The following is a 26,611-nucleotide window of genomic DNA, read 5'->3' on the forward strand; positions in this document are numbered from 1 at the left end:
TTTACATCTTTCCAAGTTCCTGAGAATGCCTTTCAAATTTTTAAATTCCACGGACCTCTTTCTTTCCTTGACCCCAAAATTCCTTAGGCTACCTGTTAAACTCATTTCTACTTGCCATTTAATGAATGCCCAAGGTAGTCCATGGAATTTTCTCCAATGAAAAATATAGTGGGCCCATTCCATAGTACAGCTAATCTGAAAGCTTAGCAGGGATAGAGCTATTTCTGCTATAGAGGTAAACACTATAAAAAAAATGGAGGAAAAGAAACAGAATGTGGAAAAAAGAACAAAAAAACAGATGACGGGCCGGGCGCGGTGGCTCACGCCTGTAATCTCAGCAATTTGGGAGGCCGAGGCAGGCAGATCACGAGGTCAGGAGATCAAGACCACGGTGAAACCCCGTCTCTACCAAAAATACAAAAAATTAGCTAGGCTCAGTGGCGGGCGCCTATAGTCCTAACTACTTGGGAGGCTGAGGCAGGAGAACGGTGTGAACCTGGAAGGTGGAGTTTGCAGTGAGCCGAGATTACGCCACTGCACTCCAGCCTGGGCGACAGAGCAAGACTCCATCTCAAACAACAACAACAACAACAACAACAACAACAACAACAAAGAGATGACTAAGTTTAACTTCACTTCTACACAGTCCTATTCCATGTGGAATTTCTGAAGAACAGATGAACTACAAATCAGTCCGAAATGTACAAAAATCAAAAAAAGAGGAAAAGAATTATAAATATTTAACTAACTATAATAATCAGAAGATGAAACAAAACAAAACAGATAATCACATTGGTGAGAATCTTTGGGCCCTTTTAACTTTATGTAAAATGGGCAGTAATTTGGGATTTGATGAAGGGTTAATGCTGAGTTCACAGAATAAAAGGAAAAATTAATCCCCATAGATTATAAAGATGGAAACCGATGGAATCCATGTAAATCAGTTATATTTAGAGATTCATAGAAAATTAGATGCTGAAATAAACTAATGAGATTTATAACTAGATTATTTTACACTAAAAACTATCTAAAGAAAACTACTGTCATTCAGAGATGTAATAAATACACCAGAGAATAATGTCTCTTTTAGAGGATTTGGGGATCAACTATAAGAGGTCCTCTTAGTCTCTCAATCCAGCTATTACTGTCCTTCCTGCTTGCTACAAAGGACATGAGGACTGTGACAAAGTGTGAGGCTTTACATGCCTACTATTCGTTCATTTTAACGTGTGATGCCCAAGAGTAGTGTATTTTGTGTCTATTAACAAAGTAACTGTTGGAAATGTTTCCATTAGTGATATACTGGTTGATAATTCAAAGATTAGAAAAATATAATAACTGGTACATATAAATAAGAATAAAATCATGCTTTGGGTTTGGGCAGGATTTCGCAACCTTGGCACTACTGATCTTTTGTGCCAGGTAATTCTTTGCTGTGGAAGCTCTCCCGTATATGATGTCATGTTTACCAGCACCCCTAGCCTCTACGCACTGGATTCCAGTAGCATCTAGTCCCTAGTTGTAACAGTGAAAATGTCCCCAGACATTGCCAAACGTTCCCCAAAGGGAAAAACTGCCATCAGTTGAGAATTACTGAAGTAAGGGTTTATGTTACAAAAAAATAGAAGACAACAGAACTTCCTTTAAAGGAATGTTCCAGATTCCTAGGACTGTTTCGCCCTGTAGTGCAAAGACCATGCCTAAATCATGCCAGACAGTGAGGACTCTATCCTGTTCTTAAAAAGAACCCTGCCAAGTCATTCCAAACGTAAAATCATCTACAACAACCCATTCCAAAGCTTAACCGCAAACTCCATTCATCTGAGTGATTTTGTGTGGGTATCTGTAACACAGTAATGATTAGCTGTGGGATTCTGTTGGACAGGCTAAAACTGTAAAGGGGATTTAAAGATTAAACATCAGTAACTCGACAGTTGCTACTGAAGTATGTGGATCTGAAGCTTTATAATTACACATTCTGTTATAACATGGCCTAAAGTGATGAAGGCAATGATGTTTTTAAAATGTTTTATCTTTAGAGAGAGTATCAACTTGGCCAAATTATCCCCCAAATAATCCAGGAACAGCACTTAGCTTTTTCTTAAACTATCCCTTTGTTTAGTATGGGGCTAGCCAGATGCTAAGAATAAAATTATAAGGAACTACCATTATTTTCAACTGAAAGGACACCAACTGCTACTGTATATTCAAAGTGTCAGATTCTTCCAAGCCACTTCAGTAAAAGATTTTCAGAGGGTTAAATACTGCAAGTACAATGATAGCTAGATACAATAATTCAATAGTTTCACTAACAGTGGGAAAATTCATTAGTATACATTACAAGATAGCTTATTCATGTCCCCTTTAAAACAAAAATTCTATTCTCTGAAATCTGTTAACTGATCAGATGAAAAATGAAAATCCTGTGTTTTGTGATAGGTAAATGGCATTGCAAATATAGCTTCTGATATAGCCTATTGGGTTACTACTTCAAAATGCTATTTTCTCTCTGGTTGATAATATTGTTTTGGTTCTGTTAGACTTTTTCTAAAAGGAATATAGTTGGTTTCCATTTTGAAATTACACTCTTTGTGCATGGAAGCACATTTTAAAGCCGCTTCCCAAGCAGCGAACTGGACTAGGATAAAATCAAATCGCCTAACTCAAGACTCTCGAGCATGACAGGAAAAGAAAGAAACACAGAAGGGAAGAAAAATTAACGTCAAATGGGCAACTCTCAAAAGAACTGAAATTCCAACATGCTGGTATAGTGCCTAAAACTTTTATTTGTAATCAAAACTTTCCTTGCTCATAGGACACATATAGTTTTGACGATGAGTTCCCAGAGAAGTGGAAAATGATGGTGGAGAAATGAAAATTTTAGCCAAAACGAATTCTAGCATAATAATAGTTGATACAGTTGCTATTTCTCTAAGCTTTCACTCTAATATCTCCAAATAGGAGGTGGGTGAAGAGAAAATTTGAAAACAAGTCATCTGCTATTTACTGGAAATGTGCTGAAATGTGAGATAGTTTGTGATTTACACATTCGGTCTTGGGAGATGATACAAAAAGGCCCATTCCATTTCCATTGTTTGCCTCTCAGGAATGTACGGGCTAATTGACTACTAAGGCATCTCCACCACTAGGAACAACTAAATATGGATTTTCAAGGATATCAGAAATCTTAACTTCTGGAATTTTTTTGATTATTGGAGTAAGATATCAGATCCTATTTCTTATATGTACTGGTTAAGCAAAAGAGAGCAAAGACCACGTGAATCCAGAATGACTTCCTTTATCAGAAGAGAGAAAGAAAACTACGTGTGGATATGAGAAGAAGAAAAAGGGACAAATGCAAGATGAAGAGTAGTGGTGTAAGTATCACCTAGGATCACTGGATTTCCCATATGTTTTCGCATTTGTAGGATTTGAGGTTCACATATTAAGCTATGTTCTTGCACAAGGGATTCAAATTTCATCTTATCTGCATCCCAAATCTCACTCAAGATCTAGGCTCTTTCCTCCCTTTAACGACAGACTTAAGTTCAACAGTGGATTCTGGGCTGTGGTGATATTTAAGGCTAGAAGAAAGTCAGTTGAGTTGTTTTCTTCAGGATAAAGAGACATACTATAATAGATGAATGTAGGTGATAGACAGAGTGCAAACGTTTAGTAATGAAAGACTTAACATTCTAGAGCCCAGCAGTTTTCACCTGGAGTGAGGCAAAACACAGTATGAGTGGCAGGCTAGGATGGGAATTAAAATACTGAAAAATGGGAATCTGGTCTATGTAGAAACCTCATGGTTTCTCTTACTGATGGAAGTCTACAGAAAATATAAACTCCTTCTTTTGGATACATCACAACAGGCCAAAGCTGACATAAGCCAGTCAAGGGGAAATTAAATGCTCCTGGGTGATGCATATAACCTACTGACCATCACTCTGCCCTCTGCAGTACATCCTTTGAAACCACAGATAGCAAAAAAATGACCAGGAACCACCATGTTAAGATTCTGCAACTTAAATAAGTATCTATTTATGTACTCAAGGAAGCTGACATTGTGATAAAGAAGGCACAGAGCAAAACACAATAAACAAAAGAACAATGCCAGAGAGAATCTGGAAAGATTTACAAAGGTGATCTGATCCTGTTATGTCTCTGATCACAGAAAGGATACAACTTAAGAACAATGGGTGTGTGCCATTTTTGCACTTATTTGCAGAGTCCTTGTGTACATGCACGGAAAGACAGAGGATGAGGTATAATAAACTAGCTGTGATATTCCCATTATCGTGTATGTCTGCCTTACCAAACGTTCATGTGGATGCAGGCTACAGTAGCTGCTGGACTGTGGAATATGAGAAGAGTTGCCCAACATTCCTGCATAGCCAGGCTGATTCATCCCACTGGAGGAGCTCCAAGGGTCACTGCTGTGATGGCCATCTGTAAAGGACAAAGAGAACCATGACTTTCTGAGGCATTCAGCCTTGCCTTATAGAATAGGGTTTTTTCATATACTTGAAAATGACTGCCTGTTGTGTTATTCATCTTTGTGTTTGTTAGCTGATTACATCAGAAGACAGTCATCATTTCTTCCCAAGTGGCTCTATATTGTCAAACAAATATAAACACTTAACAAAGTCAAAGTGTTCTTGGTAAAAATTCAACTGTAAATGAACAACAGAGCATACTTCTACCACGAATTATGTCAAGTCAGCAAAGTAATTACTGCTGCTAAAGGAAACATTTCTTAGAAGTCTTCTAACCCTTTTTTCTTTGAAAACCAACTAAAAAGTTAAATTGTTCCTAAACTTTGGGGTGAAAAGTATTTGAGAAATTACAAAGTTGACAAGTTTTAAAAGCACATAAAGAAGTATTAATTTTAAAAAATCTTAGGTTGAAAATGTTTAATTTCATTTTTAACATACGCAATAGAATTAAAGTTGGAATTTTAATTATATTATGGCATATAGAGAAGATGAATCTCAAATATATAGTTCTTAGGATATTTTATTTGTATTTTTTGGTGTACAGGTATATAGCTATCTTAAACCTTCAGTAGCAATCCAAAGGGTACACACATGCACTAGGTGGCTATTATAATACAGATAACTCAAAGAGAGTTTCTGGATTTTATAAAATGATTTATGAATTATAGAGGTTTAAAATTATATAAAGTATGTTTCAATATGAGGTTAACCTTTTGTTAACACCATTATTAAAAACATCCCTACAGATTTTTTCATTCTCTGGGCCTGTTGGCCTACAGGTTATTATTAATAATTGCTATTGTTTAGGTTTGGTTTCCCAAGCTTAAGGGAAAAGAAGATCTCTATTACTGCTAAATTCATTCATTTTTTTCTTTTTTTCAATACTTTAACAAAAAGCATTGAGTACTAGGTATATACCAGGCCATCAGCTGGCTGTTAAATGTATAGCAGATATTGCTTCCTTGAAAATAAGATTATTTTTACCATAACATTTTATTTAATAAAGGTCTATTAAAAAGTTAGGAAATAGAAAAGTTAAATCTGACACTGTATTTCATGAAGCTCTTTTTCACTGAGTTCTTAAATCCAGAAGTTAGAATTTTGGAACTGGACTCATTTCAGATTGGGGGGTACAGTTTGTAGATTCCTCTCTTTAAGAACCATGCAAGCAAAATCATGTCTGTGATTTTGACAACTTCAGAGTTTTAACTAGAAGATGGAAATAGAAGTTAAAAATAAGAGGCCACAGTAGTGAGTTTACAATATGCCCCAGACAGTTTCTGAATATCTTTCACCTTAATTGCATATTCCTTCAAATATTGAATTCTCAGGGCACCAAGTATCCCTCTACTGAAGGGAAGCTGATATGGGACAGGACCGTGATGCAACTGCTTCTGTGGCCACGATGTGAAAACACAGGATTTTTAAAAAGTTATCATTCATGTACTTGAGCTTTTGTCCTTAGATTACGAAGGTTTAAATATCACCTTAAATTCAAATATGAAGTTCAAGACCACTAACATTCTAAATAGATGGCACATATGACAAATAAATTGAAAACATATATCACTGAACAAAAGTCTCCTGACAATGTGATACACTGGGTGGCAATGCATTTAGGACTGTTAACACAGAATACTCTGCTTGATGCAGACTTATAGAAATACATATTTTACATAAATTATGCTTTTCACAGTAAATTAATATTTATCACATCCCATGATCTTGCTATAATGTTGTTTTGAAAGAATAGAATTAGACGTGTGCAAATTAATTGTGCTCATCATAAATGTCAACTCAATTTTTTTTTTTTTTTTTTGCTTTTCGGGTGTGCATATGCAGAGAAACAAATTTGTTCCCCATATTTTGGGTGGTCTGCTAGGGAAAGGAGCCTACCGATTTAATCTACCTGGCCTACCCAGCAATGTGCACCCTTTGAGAAAGTCACTTTCCTGGGCAGATAGAAGAAACGTATCCTTCCACCAATTTTTTCAATTGAAATCTGTTTTGTATAATGGATCCTTGAGCTGCCAATCTCTGTAAACACCTGTAGGACAATATCTCCCACTGCTCACAAAAGAGGGGACTGAAGCTGAGGTAGCTACTGTTTACAGCTGAAGATGATAAGCTTTTCGTCATGGCACAAAACGCACCCAGGTGACATAGCCTGCTGTGTCCCTTTGAGAGTTACACCTAGGATGGGTCACAAAGATAAAGGACTTCTGACACATGAGCTCTATTATGTGTGGAACAAATTCTCTCTATTCCTAAGAGAGCCATTCCACCCAATTTTATAAATTTCCGTGGAATTTCACATGTGAACTAACAAACTAAAAGAGCTAACACACTGAAGGGAAGGAAGATTAGTATCTTTTAATGAGAATGACTTTGAGTGTGTCCACTATAATCAGGCTGCTTCCCTGGTACTCTCTGCCCCAAATGTGCTCCCCTTCCTGTGACATGGCCCTTCCTAGAGGTGCATAAAGAAAGAAAACCCATGGCCCGTAGACAAGGCTTAAACAAATAAGGTTTTCATACCTGGGCAAAAAGAGTTAAATTTTTGCACACAGGGGTTCTGGGTAAATTCCTCATCTAAATTCAGGGCATTAACTTGGTAACAAGATAATTACATTAGAAATAAGTGCCACACACATATCAGGATGGAGTCCTTAGGAGCATCCTCCAAGTGGTTCATTCTTGAAGTAGCTGCTGTCATTTCAAACATCTTGGTCTTTTAAAAAATTTATTTATTTATTTATTTATTTATTTATTTATTTATTTATTTTTTGAGACGGAATCTCGCTCTGTTGCCCAGGCTGGAGTACAGTGGTGCAATCTCGGCTCACTGCAAGCTCTGCCTCCCAGGTTCACGCCATTCTCCTGCCTCAGCCTCCTGAGTAGCTGGGACTACAGGCGCACACCACTACACCCAGATAATTTTTTGTATTTTTAGTAGAGACAGGGTTTCACCATATTGGCTAGGATAGTCTCAATATCCCGACCTTGTGATCTACCCGCCTTGGCCTCCCAAAGTGTTGGGATTACAGGCATGAGCCACTGCACTCGGTCACATCTTGGTCTTTTTTGAGCAGCAGAAAGGTATACGCTATCCGTGGCAAGACTAAAAGCTCAGGGTAGGGACACACATCCATGTATTTAAACATACTGGACAATTCCGTATTTTCTATATTTGTCTTCTCCCCCAAAAGTTGGGTCTTTTATCCTAAACCAGTTACTATGTTGGGACAGAACTTTCACCATGTAATATTCCAGTCTGTGGTAGGTTACTTCATCTTGGAGCCTTGTTCTTACCTACGAATTAGTAAGTGGATGAAAATTTTACATAAGGTTATACATTAGGCCAACTTGCTCCCAGCTGGCTAAATCCAGGATGTTCTAAACATACATGGAGATGAACCACTTCTAAACTAACAGCTACATCGTCTTGGGGATGGTAAATATGCTGAAATGGTTGGTCATGTGCGGAAGACCAGCAAGAGCATCGGCTCTAAGTGAAGCAGATCAGTCTAATCTTAACCCATTACTGCTCAAAGGGGTTTAATTGAAAAGAAAGGCCTAGTACAGTTTTAATTAATAATCCATTTTTAAGGAATTAAATTCCTAAGAAGAGTATGACTTCAAAAATTCTACATGTGTCTACTATTCCACTTCTTTTGCCCTATCTGTGACATTAAGTGACCCAGGAAAATGCTACCCTGTGGCCTTTCCCTCAGAAGCAGCAGCATCTTACCTTGCATGAAGAAGGAGCTAGGGAAAGTGCTGGTTGCTGGTTTGGAGGAAGGATAGCCTGGTGAGTCCCTATTGTAGTCGGCAGTGCTTGCTGATGGAGCATAGACCTGAGGAGAAAGAACCAACTGAGTTTTGCTTTTTGCATTGACCAAAGCATCTCAAGCTTCACTCTTTTATAAAAAGTAGGCAGAAAGTGCTACCTTTCTACCCTTTCCAGTTTAAATCTGAACAAACCCTAGAAAAAGTGCCCTTTCTGAACACGCTAAAATAAAAACAAAGCAAAACAAAACAAAACAAAACAAAAGCTCAGTGTATTTGTGTGAATAGAAAATAACCAGGTGTGTTATATTCCAGTCCATGTAAACCATGTCTAGCTGTAAATACGCTGTATAATGCCCATAGGGTAATTCTGTGAGTCTAAGCACTTCTTTCTTTTTCTTCTAAACACAGATGGCCCATAAGCATGTAAAAAAGGTAAAAACAGAAAGCCATGCATCAAACCTCTTCAAATGGTAGAGTAAAAACTCTACCTTTCAATTAAAATTTTTACTTTTACAGAGAGGAGGTAGGCAGGGGAGCGGGGAGCAGACAGAAAGAGAGAGAGAGAGAGAGAGAGAGAGAGAGAGAGAGAGAGAGAGACAGAGGGAAAGACAGAGAACACAAATGAACTATTCAAACCACGGAAAATGATAAATATATCTTAGAATATTAAATTCCCACAGTGTCAGCTTTTTGCAGAGATGCATGAAAAAGGCCATTAAAAGCCTGGATCTACATAAGACCACCAACAATCAGTGTGTGCAAAGGAAGCGGGAGGAAGGAGCCCTCCTTTTTTGTGCTTATTATATTTGTGTGTACAATAAACTTAAAAAGTGTGCCAAAAACCTAATTTACTTACATTCATTTACTAATACTCATGAGACTTGGGAAACCAATTCTTTATAAAAATAGCCTGTGTATTTTCTTGTTTATGTTTTCTTTAAACAGGACAGCATATTAGAAAAGCACAAATTCATAAGGTATAGTTTAACTTCAATTGGTTTTCCCCTTTGCCTTTTCTGCTAAATACAATTTTTTTTAATCCCCATTTTCTTTTGCTCTCAAAGTTCCTCTCTCCAGATGGTCAGAAAGACTGGAACACTGTCATCCTCTTGATGAAAATGGATACCTTCCTGCCTCCATTTTGAAGCAGGCAGCAGCTCACAAAATTGGCAGTGAGCCTACAGTGATATTCACAGGTCACAGTAAAAGGAAAAGAAATTCATCAATAAAAAGGCAAGTGCAGGGTTACCAAAAAATAACTCTCATTTTTTTTTACAGTGCACATCGAATAAACACCCCAAGAAAAATTATATAATTGCTCTCAGAACACCATGAATCATCAACTAAGCATTAATACAAGGTTTAGGATTTCACAAAGCATAGGTCCACAGAGACAGATGTTGGAAAATATGCATCTACATCCATACATCAAATAAACGCTACACATGCCCCAAAGTGCCCTTGAAAATTGGGAGGTCCTGGAGCTTTAAAAAAAACAAAAACAAACCAGAAAAGCCCACTCACACTTTAGAAAACAGGGATTTTTCTTAAGGCACTAATGGATATAAGCCCTATATTTCATTGGACTTTATTTTGTGATTTTCATCACATTTTAAATGTATAAATGGTGATTTGCTTCTATTTCCAGAGGACTTACAGTAAGGAAAAAAACTTTTTTTGAGTATTTTTAAGAAACAAAGAATACAACTTTGGCTAGGAATCCAAAAACAAACAAACAATCTAAGTTCTGTCAACCAAATCTCAGAATTTTCTTGAGAACTATTAACTAACAAACAGTTTGTGAATTACTACTAAAGGTATTTAGAGAAGGTCTTGAGAGTAAGCTAACAAGATGAAAGAAACATCATGGGAAAGGGGGAAATTGAAAACTGACAGAATGATTGTAGTGTGACTATAATATATCTACATGCTATTAGGCTGACAGCAATCTGGCCTCAGTATTAACATAAGCATAAGCTAAGTGTACTATGGAATATCCCCAAATTTCAGAAATCAATATATTTATTATTAAACTAAAAAGAATCTGTGACCCACATTATTAAATCGCCTTATGTTTTAAAACAATTAAAATCAATTTTTTTCACATATACTGTACTTTTAATTGCATATTCTATTACATTATCCTTAAACATATATATCATTATGTCAACACCATTTGATGACACCTAATTTTTTTTTTTTTTTCCAATTTGGATAGAATCACTTGGCATTGCTTTTGGAAGATAAGGAAAAATCTTTGGTTAATTTTGGTTATTTACAAGGAGGCCACCTTGACTATGAATTATAATCAAGCTCAAATATCTAAGAGTAGGTCACTTACTCCAAGTTCATAAATATTGGCTGCATGGAGAAGAGCATCTATGGGCTTGAAATGTTTTTAGGTTATATTATACTATGCAATTTCTATTTTTCTGCTATTGTAGCCAATTCAAGACTTTTTAGATAAGATGAAACTCTTGGTTAATAGGCAACGGACCACTGTTTATAGTTTTTTGTATAGACAATTTCTACATATTTTATACATTTTCTTTATATAATAATTTACAAATCAGGTACAATTTTATTCATCTTCCATTTAGATACTTTATCATTCTTATCTCAAAAGTTATTTTCAAGGGAAGAGCTCTATATTTTTATTTATATAAATACATAAATATCACATATAACTATAACTTTTTAGAGAAGGGAACCAACGAATTTTAGTTCAACCTCCCACATTTCAAATATAAGAAAACTCAATAATGAAATGGTCAAAGAAACATTACTCTTATTTTTCACCGTTTGACAGGGTACTTTTATTTAGAATGGTGGCAGAGACATAGATGGTATTTATGAAAACACCGTGATCATAATGTTCACAGTTCAGTTTATCTCTAATGGTTTAATCTTTCATAACCTGGATGACCAGTGAACTGCTTCATTATTTGTACTTCAGTTAACTCTTTTACCAATTTCTCAATCAAGCTTTCAAAGTATGGGTTTCAATAAGGTATTTGATATTGACATTAAATTCAATAAGAAAAGCTCATATCCATTCAGTTTTTGGTATTATTATTCTAAGTATATAGAAAGTTTAACAACACAATTGTTAAATGAAATAGCTTCATTTAATCAACAGAATAACAACAAACATCCCAGATCTCTTCAAGGAGTTGAAATTATTTTTGATGACTAACACCAGAAAATGAGTCCAATCTAACATGAAATAAAAATTCCAAATTCTAGTACCATGTATTGGAGTGACCCCAATGATGAAATATGAGGAAAATCTAATGAGAAACAAATACCTATCCTTGAATTTTTCTCCAATAATATGCTTAGATCAAGGTGATCGCTGGCATTCTGATTTCTCCCACAAGAGTAACTAAAGAAGTGTGAAACTTTTGTTGTCAAAACTGGAAATGGAAAGACTTGGTGAAACTCACAGGTCACAGCCCTTTTAGTAAATTATTTGCTGAGTAAAAGCTTCATGAAAAACTAGTAACATAATATATTTAATATGCAAAGTTAGCACCATTATCTCTTCTCTTCTAATCCTGAATTTAGCAGACAATCATACATATAGAAATCCTGAGTTTAACAAAACTCTCTAGATAACACAACTTTGAACTGACAAAAGTAAAAAAATGTTTTCATTTTACAGATTTAATTTTTTTTTTTTTTTGGTAATCTGAGAAGTATTACAATGGTACATTAGCTGTTCCATTCAATGTTTCCAACTATTCTTTCTGCACTCATCAAAGAAATAATAATTTAATTTTTTCTAAATGAAACCTGTGCCTAACAGAAAAGAACAACAAGCAAGCACAGAAACCAACAAACAAAATGAAACAAAGGTATGCCTCCTACTCTTTTCCTTATGAGGCTCTCATTTTTACTGGTCTAGGCATATCAGTTTCACTTATGGACATTTTAAAGTAATAATGATTACTCATTTGTTTAGGGCCTCTTGTGGAACAACTTTGGTGGCAGGAGTTCCACACACATTATATCTAACCTTCAAAATGATCACACAAGGCAGATATTATTAATAGTATCTTTCCTATTTCACAAGGCTGACGTATCATAAGAAGGTCAAGTGTACTGCCCCAAACCAGCTTGGGTCTGACTGCGAGTTCCACCATTTATTAACTAGGCAATTTTGGACCAGTTACTTTTAACTCTGGTCTTCAGGTTCCTTCCTGTAAAGTAGAAATGACAATGCCTGCTATGCAAAGTTCTTGTGAGAATGACATGGTATAATGTGTGTAAAGAAACTGGAATGGAACCTGGCACAGATTAATCATACAAAAAACATCAGACATTACACATTAGTACTGAAGTCTTGTTGCCATTGTTTTTATTTGGACAAATGTGACTTAGGAATGTTAAGCTATCTTTCCAGGTTACACATTTTTCCAGGGGTAAAGCAAGGATGTGAACTGATCATCAAAGTCTCTGTTCTTTCCATTAAAAAATAATTCCTCGCTTTTAAAGGGCAAAAAAGGTAAAGAAAATCTATTTTAAGCTACTAACATGAGGCTATACTTGGGTCATAGTTTATAGAAATAGTCTTGTGGGGTCTGATAATGACCTTTTAAGAAAACAAAATGTCAGCCAGGTGTGGTGGCTTACGTGTGTAATCCCAGCATTTTGGGAGGTTGAGGTGGGCGGATCATGAGGTCAGGAGTTCGAGACCAGCCTGGCCAACATGGTGAAACCCCATCTCTACTAAAGATACAAAAAAATATTAGCCAGGTGTGGTGGCGGGCACCTCTAATCCCAGCTATTCGGGAGACTGAGGCAGGAGAACTGCTTGAACCTGGGAGACGGAGGTGCAGTGAGCTGAGATCGTGCCATTGCACTCCAGCCTGGGCAAAAGGGCGAGATTCCGTCTCAAAAAAAAAAAGAAAAAAAGAAAAAAGAAAATAAAATGTCATAATGCATGTTATGGTGAAATCAAGTACATGTTAAGTAACCTGCTGCTTCCTAAAGGGGAAACCTTAACTCCGAGGGAATAAAGAAAAGCGGCTTCATATCACATCACCGTATGTGGTTGGGTGGTAGCCAACTGATTGTCCAGTAGACCTTTACTACTTCTCCACGTTACTACCCCTTCGTGACTCTGCCAGTACCATCTGAATATATAATTTCCAAAGAAAAATCAGTTCAGAATCACTTAAACATTGTAATTGAGGCTTTCAGACCCTTCAAGAGAGCTACTGTATGTTCCATGGAAAGCAGGAAACAGCAAAGCAGAATTGTGCCACAGACGCCAAAGTACTAGCTAGGCTCAATCAGTAACTCAGGCCTTGGGAGAGTTCACAAATATTCCCAACTGCGACAGTTAAACACTCAAATGCCAAGAGTTTACTGTGTGCCACTGATGTCCACAGAACTACCCATATGCTTTGATGCTTCTCTCAGCATCTACTGGGAAAATATACTTGTAGTGATTAGCTTACTATTCAAGAAACTGGGTTGGACCCTCAACTCTTAATATTTTTTGAAGGACATAGGTCTCAGTAAGAAAAATGAATGGGTCCAGTGCAGTGACATGTCCATATTCAGAAGAGTTAAGATGGACCCTGTAATTGTCCTATGTGACCAAGATAAAGACATTGCTAGCTAACCCATAAACAAGGAGAAGATGTACTCAGAAGAGACAGCCTCCAGACAGTACATATACAGATTTGGCAGGAAACTAGAAATCACCCAGCTCTGGAGTCTGACCGATTAGGTTCAAATTCCAGCTCTCACAATTCCTTGCAAGGACATAACAAAGCAATTTATCTCTCAGAACCTCAGTTATCTTATTTGTCAAATGAACCATTGTTGTGAGGATTAGGGATAATATATGTCAAGCATAATTCCTAATCTGTCATGGGCACTCAATAAATAGGATTATTAATTCTATCTCGTAAGAGGTACTCGTTGCTTATAATTATTTTTAACAATGGGTCTAGAAAGCTGCTGTCCAATTGGCAGTCATTAGTAATATGTAGTTATTTGAATTAAACTCAACCAAAGTTAAGTAAAATTAAATGTTTTGTTCCTCAGTCACAGTAGCCATATTTCAAGTTCTCAACAGCACATGCAGTCACTGGTTACCATACTGAACATCACCAACATAGGACTTTCCCATCACCACAAAAAGGTGTACTGGGGAGTCCCAGTGTAGAGTCATGTTCATCCAAGAGGAAGGCACTGGGCCATGTTTGCCACTCGCTGTCAGGACAGCTATCACAGTAAGCCTAACTCATGTAAGACTTGCTGTTCTTTTAGGCTGGGAAAGCAGGAACTCTTCTGGAGTGCTAGTGGGAGAGGCAAGTTCTAGGTATCCCTGCTAGGCATGTAACTGCTGTTCAATAAATGTTGACTATAATGAATGGCAGGATACTGAGATCTTAGCTTTATTTATTATATTTAGAGTCCTTCATACTATTGCATATTTCTTAAAGTCTTTTTTTCTAACTATCTGCCAAAATACTTGCAAGTTGTGCCAAACAACACACCATGGAAGAGTATCTATGACCCCAGGTTTCTGGATATGCAAGAAGTAAAAGGAAGAAACTCTTAATCTGCAATTTAGACCTAGCCTCTACTGTTTTTGACAAAGGAATTACAGTTAGACATGGTGTGATCACTTTTTATGGATAATAAAAGCTGAATATATTTTTAGCTTTTTTTTTGCTGTAGTGTTTACAATACTGATAATTGTAATTATCAGTATAATTGGGTCTCTTTATTCCATATTCTTTCTTTGTTTTTAGTACTATTAGTCAAAATCTTTTTCTAGCTTTTTTTTTCTCAGATGTTCCTTTCTCTTTCATGTTACTTTCACATCTGCTGCCCTCTGTCTTGCCTCTTGGCATCATCTTTTTAAAGCTCAAATGAGTTCAACTTCGTTTTGTAAAGGAGTCAAAGGAAGAGGTGAAAGGACTTACCCCAGGGCCTGGACAGAGCCCAGGTTCCTGACTTCTCTGCCAGTTTTCCTGGCATTCTCCTTCCTAAAATCTTTCCTAAGTCGCTAACTTAAAGACTCCAATGGGCAGTCAAACGATATGAAAGATTAGTCAAGAAATGCAAGAAGTAGAGTTGTGTAATGGCAGTTAATCATACTCAAAGGCACAGGACAGTGCAGGTGAACAGTCCAATACTGCAAACAACCAAAAACCAAACCAAACCACAGGATTTAAGCTTATTCACCTCCCATATGTTCAGTATTATCAAGTCAAGGAATATTTACTAACGGAGGAAGAAGAATCCTCCTTCACGCCCAAGTGATGGTTAAAGGGCGATTTCTATTATCAAATAAACAGGAAATGTGCTTAGAAACAACACATACATGTCTTAAGTATGTTGACAAATAGGAGGGTATTTCTTATAAATGGAAACATTTCACCAGTACAAGCAGTTAAAATTGTGACACTTTTACTCCATCTAAATCAGTTGGAGTATTTAAAAGAATTAACCAAGTAGTTCTAAGTGCCCCAAAATAATTCATGGTAAGAAGAGTTTTACTCCTCAAATTCTCTTTATTGGTAGTCTGAAAAAAAGAGTATTTCACAACTATCAAAAAGTGTAAAATGTACCATTTATATGTATGATTTTCATATTTTATTTTTACTGAGCAATGACCCATCTCCCCTCTACCAGGACGCACCACAAAAACCTACGAAAAAGAATATATATATTTCCCCAAAAAGAAATTCCCTGAGCATCTTACTATATTTACAACACAAATCACTTCAAATATACATCCATATCTATACACCCCATCACAAAAATCATATAATTTTCTCAGCTTCTAAATATCAGCTGAGTCATTATTCATTCATGAGTACATTAAACCTGAGGCTAAATCCTGTAAGTGAATTTCAGCCAGGAGGTGTTTTTCCCTTCTCATCCACCAAATTTCCTTTCCCGTTTTAGGAAGTCACAAAACGGTAAGAATTTCAAGCCCCTTCCTTGTTTGTAACTATCAATCAAATTACAGAACGGAAAAATATCAAGAGGATCCAGGAGACGGCACCAGGAAGCAGCAGGGACCTGGGCGATCCACAAAGGAGCAGGAAAGGCCTGAGCAGGCAGGGATGGCCAGAACACAGCCCTGCATTTCTCTACCAGTGCACTCAGCCTGCAGCAAGCTCAGCAAAGGCACAGTAAAAAAAAGAGTGAGCTGTGCCGATTTAAGTATGTGCCTTCTGTGTGCAAAGCACGAAACCCTGGTGTTCTTCGTGGCTAGGCAGCTCTGCCTCGTAATTTCTTCTCTCCCATCAAAAGTCAACAATATTCTCTCATGTTTTTCATATAGCTGGCTGCAGTATATTTTTCAAATTGAATTTCAAACTCTAAATAAAAATGAGCCGGTAGCCTTTGACATGTATAGAAATTTACAAGGGGGAAAAAAACACTGCTTCAATTAAAACAAAAGAATTTAAGACAGAACCACTAATAATTAGAAAGAATAATATTACAAATTAAATCTGCAGAGTGGCTCATTATTTTGGAAGTATTTTCAGTGAGTTATTATTCTAACTCTGAGGCAGCAAAACTGCCAGGAGAGATGTGAGTGGGCTCACTCTGCTATGACGTCATAGTGATGTTATAGCTATAGAACATTTGAGATTTAAGCTATTTTCCCCATTATCCTACTGAATTCCTGCAGCCATCCCAGTGACATATGCAGGGATCACCAACGAGAAAAACAGAAAATAAGTCATTTTCAGAAAAGAAGTCATTATTTATATCTGTTTACACCCATCAGCTCTATTGCAGCCAAACTGTACATACACTCATTTTGCTTACATACAGACCCTTTTGTTTCATTATCATCCCAATTTTATGGCTAAGGGATCTGAGGCACAGAGAGCTTAAGCAACTTGCTTAAAGTCAGGCAGCTAATAAACTGGCAAAACTGAGATTCAAAACCATGTAGTCTTGTTTTGGAGTCTGAGTTTTTAACTACTACAACAGTATTTCCTGGTAACTAAGAATTCTCTCCATGGTGCTCACGGACTCCTACCACAACCCAGCTTTGTAGAGTCCTAGGTCCCCTACACTGCCTGGCCATTTAGCAGCCTAGAAATGTTTTGCCCATAGAGAAGAACACAAGGTCATCTCAGTCAGGGCAGCACAAAGGAGGTTCTTGTGTGTTACTGCAAGAAGCAGGACCATTCATCTGTCTTCCAGACATGAAGTTGAGCTCAGATGCAGCAGGTATTAAAACACTTGTTGAATACTACTAGAGATGGAGAGAGGTGAAGTAATTGGCTAAGAGTTACACTAGGGTTTAGTGGTGAAACCAAACCCACGACTAGATACCAGCACACTAAACTCAACTGATTAAAAACCACCAGATTGTTATCTGAAGTATTAAAGTGAAGTATGAATACAGTCTTGTCTATGTGTACTAGCCTCTGGCTCCAAACACTTCTTTTTATTTTTACACCTGCATTTCTCTTGCTCTTGGCAATAACTGAGCAGACATTCTGTGTTTCCTATTACTTTCAACATGGTGTATCAGAGGAATGCCCACTGCCAACATTATGAGTACCTTGGCCCTAGCTGAGAGTGCCTTAAACTGATTAAGTTACACCTGGCTAAAGATCGCTTGAAACACTTAATTGCTTAAAATTTGGTCCAGGTGAAACCCTGACTTCTTCCTGGTTACACTTCTTATGTTACTTATTCATGTGGGAGTTGGCTTCATTACCAGGCTCAGGGTTGGCACAGATAAAAGACTGTGGATGCTGAGCACATCACAACTCTAATATGTTCTAAACACCTAACCAAGTTGTTTCCAAACTTTTATTTACCAAATGCACTGATGTGCATGTGAAGAAATTCAAGGTAATGTTAAGGAGAACCTGATAGATTATTTCAATTAACCATTATTGCTTCTGGTTATCTGAAATCTTAAACAGATGTGACTAAATTATTTTTATCTCTGTTTACACCTATCATATCAAATTCATGATTGTCAATTATGTCTAATAGAGCATCTCCCAACTCAACACTTTCTCCTCCTTTAGCAACCAATTGCTTTTTGTTTTAGATGACGACTACTGCTTCATTAGGAGGTGTTGGAACATCAAAATAGGTTTGGTTATATCTGCCAAAAAATAGCTTTGTGACCTCTGAAAGCACTGTTTTATCCATTAAATGAGGGCAGCACATCTTCCAGATGAAAACAAATTCTATGACTTTACAATAAAGACAGAAATTAATTTTAGGTTTACACCAATGTTGATTGTTATTTCTTCTATACCCTATTGTACACTAAGAAGGCCTGCTAAGGATAGCCAGTCGCAGAAACAATAAGGTAAAAACAGCATTACCAAAAAAAAAAAACAACGTGCAGGTGTGCTTGGGCAAATGTGTATGTGCATGTCATGCCTGGCACAGAATAGGTTCAAAACTTTACTAAGTGCATGCATGCATGAATGAATAAACACACCACACACGAGATACACGTCAAACTAAGAATAACATCATAACACAGAGAAAGATAAACATTCATTGGTTCTGCCAAAATAGACTTTAGTGCATTCCACTTCTCTAACATGTTTAGGGCTGAGCTTTCTTTAGAAAATGGAATTACCTATAATGGTCCTAAAGATTTTAAGAGCACCATTCCCCAACCTTTCTCTTTGAACTCTAGTCCACAGATTGATGCCTGAAGCCTAAAGCTGACATGCTTAAGAAAGGACTTAAGCTCAAATAAATTTAGATGCGATTGGAGTGAACAAGTTAATTTCATTGCTGCAGACTTTTGTCAAGGTATATTACCAAGAGGGGTAAAAGCCTACATCCCTGGAAGAGTTTCTACAGTCACAAATCCACTTTTCATCACATCTCCAATCACTCCCTGTCTTTGGGAAATGCTGTCACAGTTTGTTAGCAGTAATTACACTTCAGTTCAATGAAGTCTCAGATCTTTTCCCAATAATCAATTTTTAGAAAGCATTTTTGGAAAGCAGAGAAGGTATGAGGGTACTGAGAGGGTGTTAAAAGAAGGGAAAGCAGTACAAAGAAAAATGCTAACTACATTATAGTTTGACCTTTTGCACACAACCCTAAAGGCGCTCTTCTTATTTCTGCAGTTCCAAATGTCTTTAGTGCTGTGTTTGTACCTAATAAGCATAGACAGCTAAAAAGCCATCATTTCTGAGTACTTACTCCTTCCCAGGAAGCAAGAGCAGTCAGGAAGAAAGTTGCATCAGACACAAGCAGAAAGTCACACTTTGAAGAGTCGACATTCAAGCAATGAAAAGACAGTGAGGCCAAGATTTTAACAGACATAAAATGATAATAATAATATTCAAAGAAACATTTCACAAAAGAAAATACATAGGTACTTCTCTAGATATAGTCCTTGATCTTGAATTTAATTACGTAAAGGAAATTTGACAAAATTCTACCATTAGTCATTATTAAAAGTTCCTATCTTCATAGTATTTTAAATCAAAACAACTTTTCTCATCCATTATCTTCTTTAATCCTCATTTTGAGATGGATTATCTATCCAAGTCGTCAACCACGCTACCCATCTTATACATTCAGGAACATAAGCTTGGAGTGGATTAAGTGCTTTCCTTTTGCCATGAGTCACATGACAGAGTAAGGGCAGGAATGGGGTTATAACCTAGGTCTTTTCACTCGAAATCCTCAGTCAGAAGTTAGCACTTGATCAGAATATCCTTCCAAATCACCTGCCGTCTAAGGAATCTGGTGGACAACTTCTCATATTTGTTAAAGATATCTCATAGTGCTAGGCAGAGTTATAAATGAATGCTGCTGTGCTTTGAAGCATCAAACTTAACTCTGGGTGCTTTAAACAGATGCCTTCATCTTCTGCTTACCAAGAGAATTGTTAAGAACAGTGAGTTTCCAATCTGGTAAAGTTTTGAATAGGAATCACTGCCATGGTACACTGTAAAATTGTTACCCCATCTTCCCTTTCATAAAGCTGAAAAAAAGTATGAATTATCCTTTTTCTGTCAAAACATATGGCCCTAACTACTTTCAACTGAAAACAAAAGCATGAAATAATTACCAAATGTATGACTCTGTGGCACAGATTGAAATGAAAAAAGTAAGTATGCAAGTTGTCAACATCCACGTCCAATCAGATGCTTCTCTGTCTGTTACCCATTCAAATGCCCACCCTCTTCCCTCATGCCCAGGGCAAACTTTTAGGTGAAATCAACCAGCAATATTTCACTAATTTAACTCAGAGCAGAGCTTTTAGCTAGCACAAGGCTAGGTGCTTTGGTAAATTACATACAAAAAATTAGAAGGGCAGAATTTTCACTAGGAACTAGTTAGGAGATTTATGATGTACAACGAGCAACTAGAAAATGTGATAAAGTGAGTAGTCTTTTGTACAAACCATATGTGCTAAAGGAATGTAAAGGAAGTTATCCTATAGGGTTATTCAAAAATACTTCTTAAAGGAGGCGAAAGATTAATTAAGAAGGGCAATAATATTCCTGAAATAGGACCAGAAGAATAAATGATCAACAATAATTAGTTCATGACTTCAGGCATATTTAAAACATAATTGAGTTGGGTTTCTCTAAAATTTTAGGTATGTTTTCATTTGATCTAATTTTTTCTTGCTACCTCAAATATTCTTCCGGAATGAGGAGGGCATAAATAAATGTGAACAACAGTAATTTCTTTAACAATAAAAATTATAGTAAGAATGACCCTTTAGTAATTCTTTCCAAGAAATGTAAACTTTGTTAATTAAATTACTTTGTTCAATAATTTTGGATTTTCTAAAACAGAAATGTAAAACCCAGATGACTGCTTAAAATTAAGAGAAGCAGTTTAAAATTCTCAGTGTTGATGAAATTAATGAGAAAATGTCTTTACAAGAAGAGCAGCAGTTTTACACAACAAAAGGCTCCGAATTGGTTTCTGTCTTCTTTGTCTTCCTTGATAAATTAGCATCTAGTGAGAATTTAAGAGAAATATACAGAAAGGTTAAAAGAAGCAAGGAATGTTTCCTATTTTTCTTTTTCCTGGCAGAGAAACATTCATTAAAATAGATAGTTCTTTGTTTACATAATTAGGAAATATTAGGTCCTATGTCTGGAACTTCCTAATCTATAAACAGACATAAATGAATATGTGTGTGTGTATACACACACAAATATGTATGTATAAGTGCGTATATATGTATATGTATATACACATATATGTATACATACATGTATATACACATACACACATCCGTTTATGCACATTATGCATCTATATTTACACATTATTTACACACATTATACATACATACAATGTGTGTGTATTTTTAGCATGTATGTGTGTGTATGCCTGTGTGTGTATATAACATCAAAATTAAAGGTTTATAAAGCATAGAAGTAGGGGGATGGGAAGGAACTGCTTAATGGGTACAGTTTCCTTCTGGGCTGAGGAAAATGTTTTGGAACGAGACAGATGTAGTGATTGCTCAACATTGTGAATGTACTAGATATTACAGAATGGTTTACTTCAAAATGGTTAGTTTTACATTATGTGACTTTCACCTCAATTAAAAAAAACAAAATAACACATAGTAGCAGGCCCTTAACTTACATGTTGTCCTTCAGAAAAAAATATCAGCAAGGGCCCATCTGTAGGGAGATGGAATTCTAGTAAAGAGGACAAGATGATGGCCAAATCTCTTAAGCAGTAAGTCTTGTTATCAGTTGCTACATGGAACATTTAGGTAAATAACGTAGCTATTCTTAGGAAAGCGGGCTGCCTTTCCGCTGAAATAAAAACGCTCTCTTAGCAAAGTCACTCATGTTCTCTTTGTTAGCAAACTCAATGTTCTTCATTCTACCGAGAAAATGAACCTATGATTTTTCCCTCATTGCCAAAATGTCTTAAGAGAGTCAACTGGCTATAAATAATGATCCCTAATGTGCTCTACAGAGCAGGAGACATCTTTCTAGATTTGGTTCTATCATTAATAGATGGAGGTCTCTTAACTTCTTTCTCAATCTTCAATATTCATTTGAAAAATGTAGTTCATAGCATCTGCCACTGCAACAAGACACTGAGAAAACTGAAATAGTAGGGGCCCTACGGTATTTAATTTGTAGAGCATGTCCAGCACCTTAATGATGCTGAAAATATTTTTTGATGTTGATGAACCTCAGTGTTCTTAAACTGAAAATTTCTTCACATATGGATAAGCTATTCAGCTCTTTTTTCCAGTAAGTCCAAACAGGATTGTGTACTAACAGTATAATATGGAGAGGAATACAGAACAAATATTAGGGAAGAATGAGCTCAGTTTTCATTAAATGTATTTCATCTTCTAAACTTTCCAATGACTTTTTTTTTTTTTTTAAAGAAATTCATATCTTGGCCAGGTGTAGTGGTTCACGCCTATAATCCCAGAACTTTGGGAGGCCGAGGTGAGCGGATCACTTGAGGTCAGGAGTTCAACACCAGCCTGGCCAACATGGTGAAACTCCATCTCTACTAAAAATACAAAAATTAGCTGAGTGTTGTTGTGGTGGGCGCCTGTAATCCCAGCTACTCGGGGGCTGAGGCATTAGGATTGCTTGATCCCAGGAGACGGAGGTTGCAGTGAGCCGAGATTGCACCACTGCACTCCAGCCTGGGCGACAGAGTGAGAATCTGTCTCAAAGAAAAAAAAAAGAAAAAAAAAAAGAAAGAAATTCATATCTTATGTGAATTATCCAGGTCATATCCCCCGATAAATACTATGGGCTCCTTAGGAGCAAAGATTGTGGTTTAGAGCACCTCCAACACAATGGGTTGCCCAAAGCAGGTACCCAATAAATAGGAAACAAGGAAGACAGCCAAAGCAGAAGAGAACCAGTCCTTTCCTTCACTTACAAAGTTCATGCAGCAGAACTTTAGGGTTGAAGGAAAGTATACATCATGTACCCTTTTTCAGAAAAACTGTCCTCTGAATCATGAGTGGTTTCCATAGGTGTCGTGCATGGGGTGAAATTCTGGCCTTGTACCAGGAAGAAGATATCATATGGAGATGACCCAGATGTGAAAGGTATCATGCCGCAATTCCACAGCTGTCCAGCATTGGATGTGCAGAATTTCTCAAGAAGTTCATCCATGTAGAATTTACCAATATCTTGGAGTTGCTATATTTGTGATATCTGTACCTCACTTTCTGTGTCCAGATTTTATTTTTATTTTACTTTTATTATTGTAGGGACAGGGTCTCACTATGTTGCCCAGCCTGGTCTCAAACTGCTGGCCTCAGAGAATCCTCCTGCCTTGGCCTGTGTCCAGATTTTTAAAATAGCAGTTGCAAGAAATTATAACAAACCAAGAATCAGTTTATGACTTTAATCTTCTTCCCAAAATTCAGAAACGTAATCAGAAGTCAGAGGCAAGTAAAGACTATGCATCATCTTTGATGGTGCTTCCTACTTCCGTTGGATGGAGCCTCAAAAACAGGTTGGACTGACTTATAAGGAGGCACAACACAGAATGCAAACCTCAACCTGCACTGACTGCTTGAAAAACTCTTCCATTTCACCTGCCCCCTAATTCTTCCTGTTCTTCATCCCATTGGCCTACACTGCTCATTTTGCCCTTTGCATGTGGTGTACTGTGTGTTGCTGTCTTCTGTTTTATATTTATGATCTGTTTTCTGAAATCTCCCAGGCTGCAGGTATGTCATTCTTTACCTGGTCACTCTCTATGTCTGGTAGATAAGATACTTGATGCTCATTTTCCGGTGATGAGGACGAGGATGATGACAATGATGACAGAAAATTATCTTGCAATGCCTGTTCTCCACTTCTTTAGCTTCATTCCACATCCACTACTTCCATGAAACTGCTCAAGACCTCCTGGATGCTGCAGCCAAATGTCACTTTTATCTCTCAGCAACATCTGACACTGTTGACAATTTCCTCCTTCTGGTTAGATCTGCTTCCCTTGGCTTCTCTGACTCTAAGTTTTCCAGGTCCTCCTATCCCTCTGGACTTTTAAATTCAATTACTTCTCAGGCATACCCATTTGAAAGGCTCCTCATCACATTCATGATCGAATCTCAACTCCTTAATAGGGCTCACAAGTCGCTTTTTGATCAGGCCACTATTTTATCTTTTCAGTCTCACCTTTTACTGTTACCCTTTTGTACCATAAGCTCCAGGCATTCTGAACTACTTCTGGGTCAGTGGATATGCCATGTTCACCCCTGCTTCCAGTTATAACCTTTGCATTTTGCCAGCTTAATTCCCATTCATCCTTGCACTTCACTTCCTCTAAGGCCAAATGCGGGCTAGTTGTCCTTCGTGTATCTACCTTCAGGAGCCTGTACTCCCCAATCCATGCATTATCAGTCTAGGTTATAATAGTCTGTTTGCCTATCTCATGCTTGTCTTTTTCAGAGGTATAGTCTAACACCTCACTCATAGTAGGCATTTGATAAATATTAGCTGAATTACTTTATTCTGTCAAACCTCTTGCCACCATCTGAGTAAAGGAGTTAGGAAAAGTTCGTTAAAGTGGTTTTTTTTTTTTTTTCTTTTTTTAAACAACCAAAATAACTTCTCCTGAAATAGGAAAGAAGAAATCTACTGCCTCTCTGTAACTCTCTAAAACTGATCATCTCAGGTGATGGTGCTAGTCCAAAGAACAGATATAGGATTTCATCCAAGCGCGTGTCAATGACTTACCATCAGTGGAACAAGCCTGAAGCTCTGGCTATTTTTGTTCCTTAAATTCCCTCTGTTCTGCTCCTGTACTTAAAGCCAGATGCAGAGGAATTCCAGGACTTAGAATCCCTCATGTTAGCTCTCTTGAGTGCAATGTGGGAGAGAGAATGAAAACTTCCACTGCTTAGAAGTCCACAGAGCTCAGGGGTAAAAATGAGCAGGAACTTGAGTCATGGTGTAAGGGTGAGAGTCTACGATCGGGCTTCCACTATATGGCTAAGGGAGGGCATCCTTCATCTTCATCATGTTTTATCTGCAGTGGTTTTTGACTTCAATTTAATAGCAATATTGTCTTTGGAGCCAGTTTCTTAACAATGATACTTTTCTTCTGTTATATGCCAGCCACACCAAAGACAGCCACATCAGTGTGACTGCTCCTAAGGTGAAATGATCTGTGGTGTTTTCTAAAATGGTCTGAGGTGAACAAAGCAGGTAAGAAAATGCTAAGATTTGCATTTCCTTGAAATGCAATGTTATTTTTGAGCTCCTAATTGAAAAAATTTAAACTGCATGTAATTAAGTGTGGGGGAGTGCACCAAGGTGGCTCACATTTAGGCACATGGTAAACTGATTTGCCGTTGAACTAGAAGGCTAATATTAGGAATGGGAGAGCCAAGCCATCCTTTGTGTTTGTTCAATGTCTCATACTATTTTTCAAATGTCATGGGCTCAGCAAAACCCAAAACACATTTTCTTAGCACTTCTCTCTATTTTTCAACCCATATGTATTTTGAGAGAAGTTTAATTCATATGTTTCTGATTTATTTACATGCAAGTCATCAGAATGCTGTTTTGTAGGAACTATTTGATGTCCAGAAAGCCTGCTGAGTCTTTTCTTTGAGGTTTTTTTTTTTTTTTTTTTTCTTCCCCTTAGGATTGGGAAGCCATGATTTCCAAATAGGAAAAAAAAAAAAAAAGCAAGCAAGCAAGCAAACTAGCCAGCTCATCAGAATCCCCAATATTTTTTCCTCAAAGGTTCAAATTTTGTTTAACAGTTAGAGCACATAAAGTCTGAGTACAATTCTTTCATTGGCAGGCTTGTATCGTACTGTATTTTCCTGCTCCTCATTGACACTGCCCTTCTTGAAGTCAGTAATGTCTTCCTTGTGGATATAAAAGTACATATTTGCAATGTATGAATAGCAAGAATAGATCTTATTTTTTTTTTTTTTTTTTTTTTTTTTGAGACGGAGTCTCGCTCTGCCGCCCAGGCTGGAGTGCAGTGGCCGGATCTCAGCTCATTGCAAGCTCCGCCTCCCGGGTTCACGCCATTCTCCTGCCTCAGCCTCCCGAGTAGCTGGGACTACAGGCGCCTGCCACCTTGCCCGGCTAGTTTTTTGTATTTTTTAGTAGAGACGGGGTTTCACCGTGTTAGCCAGGATGGTCTCGATCTCCTGACCTCGTGATCCGCCCGTCTCGGCCTCCCAAAGTGCTGGGATTACAGGCTTGAGCCACCGCGCCCGGCCAAGAATAGATCTTAAAGGGAGGTGGTGAGCTCTTCAAACACTAAGTGAATGCATTCTGTAACATGCTGTCAGGGCCGAGGGAGGGGGTCTGGGTATTAAGAGAAAGGAAAGTAGTTAGCTC

General features: G+C 37.3%; 1 protein-coding gene across 19 annotated transcripts in view; it reads right to left on the reverse strand.

The window, feature by feature from the left end:
• TCF4 (transcription factor 4) overlaps nucleotides 1-26,611 on the reverse strand; it is a 371,854-nt gene that overhangs the window by 48,732 nt on the left and 296,511 nt on the right. For all 19 annotated transcript variants that reach the window (XM_010375837.2, XM_010375843.2, XM_010375831.2 and 16 more), the window contains 2 exons: nucleotides 8,248-8,353; nucleotides 4,316-4,449 (listed from right to left, as the gene is read on the reverse strand). In XM_010375837.2, coding sequence (XP_010374139.1) covers nucleotides 4,316-4,449; nucleotides 8,248-8,353 — 240 coding nt within the window. The remainder of the gene's footprint in view (nucleotides 1-4,315; nucleotides 4,450-8,247; nucleotides 8,354-26,611) is intronic.

This window comes from Rhinopithecus roxellana, chromosome 21 (assembly GCF_007565055.1).
Source record: "Rhinopithecus roxellana isolate Shanxi Qingling chromosome 21, ASM756505v1, whole genome shotgun sequence".
Taxonomy (NCBI): domain Eukaryota; kingdom Metazoa; phylum Chordata; class Mammalia; order Primates; family Cercopithecidae; genus Rhinopithecus; species Rhinopithecus roxellana.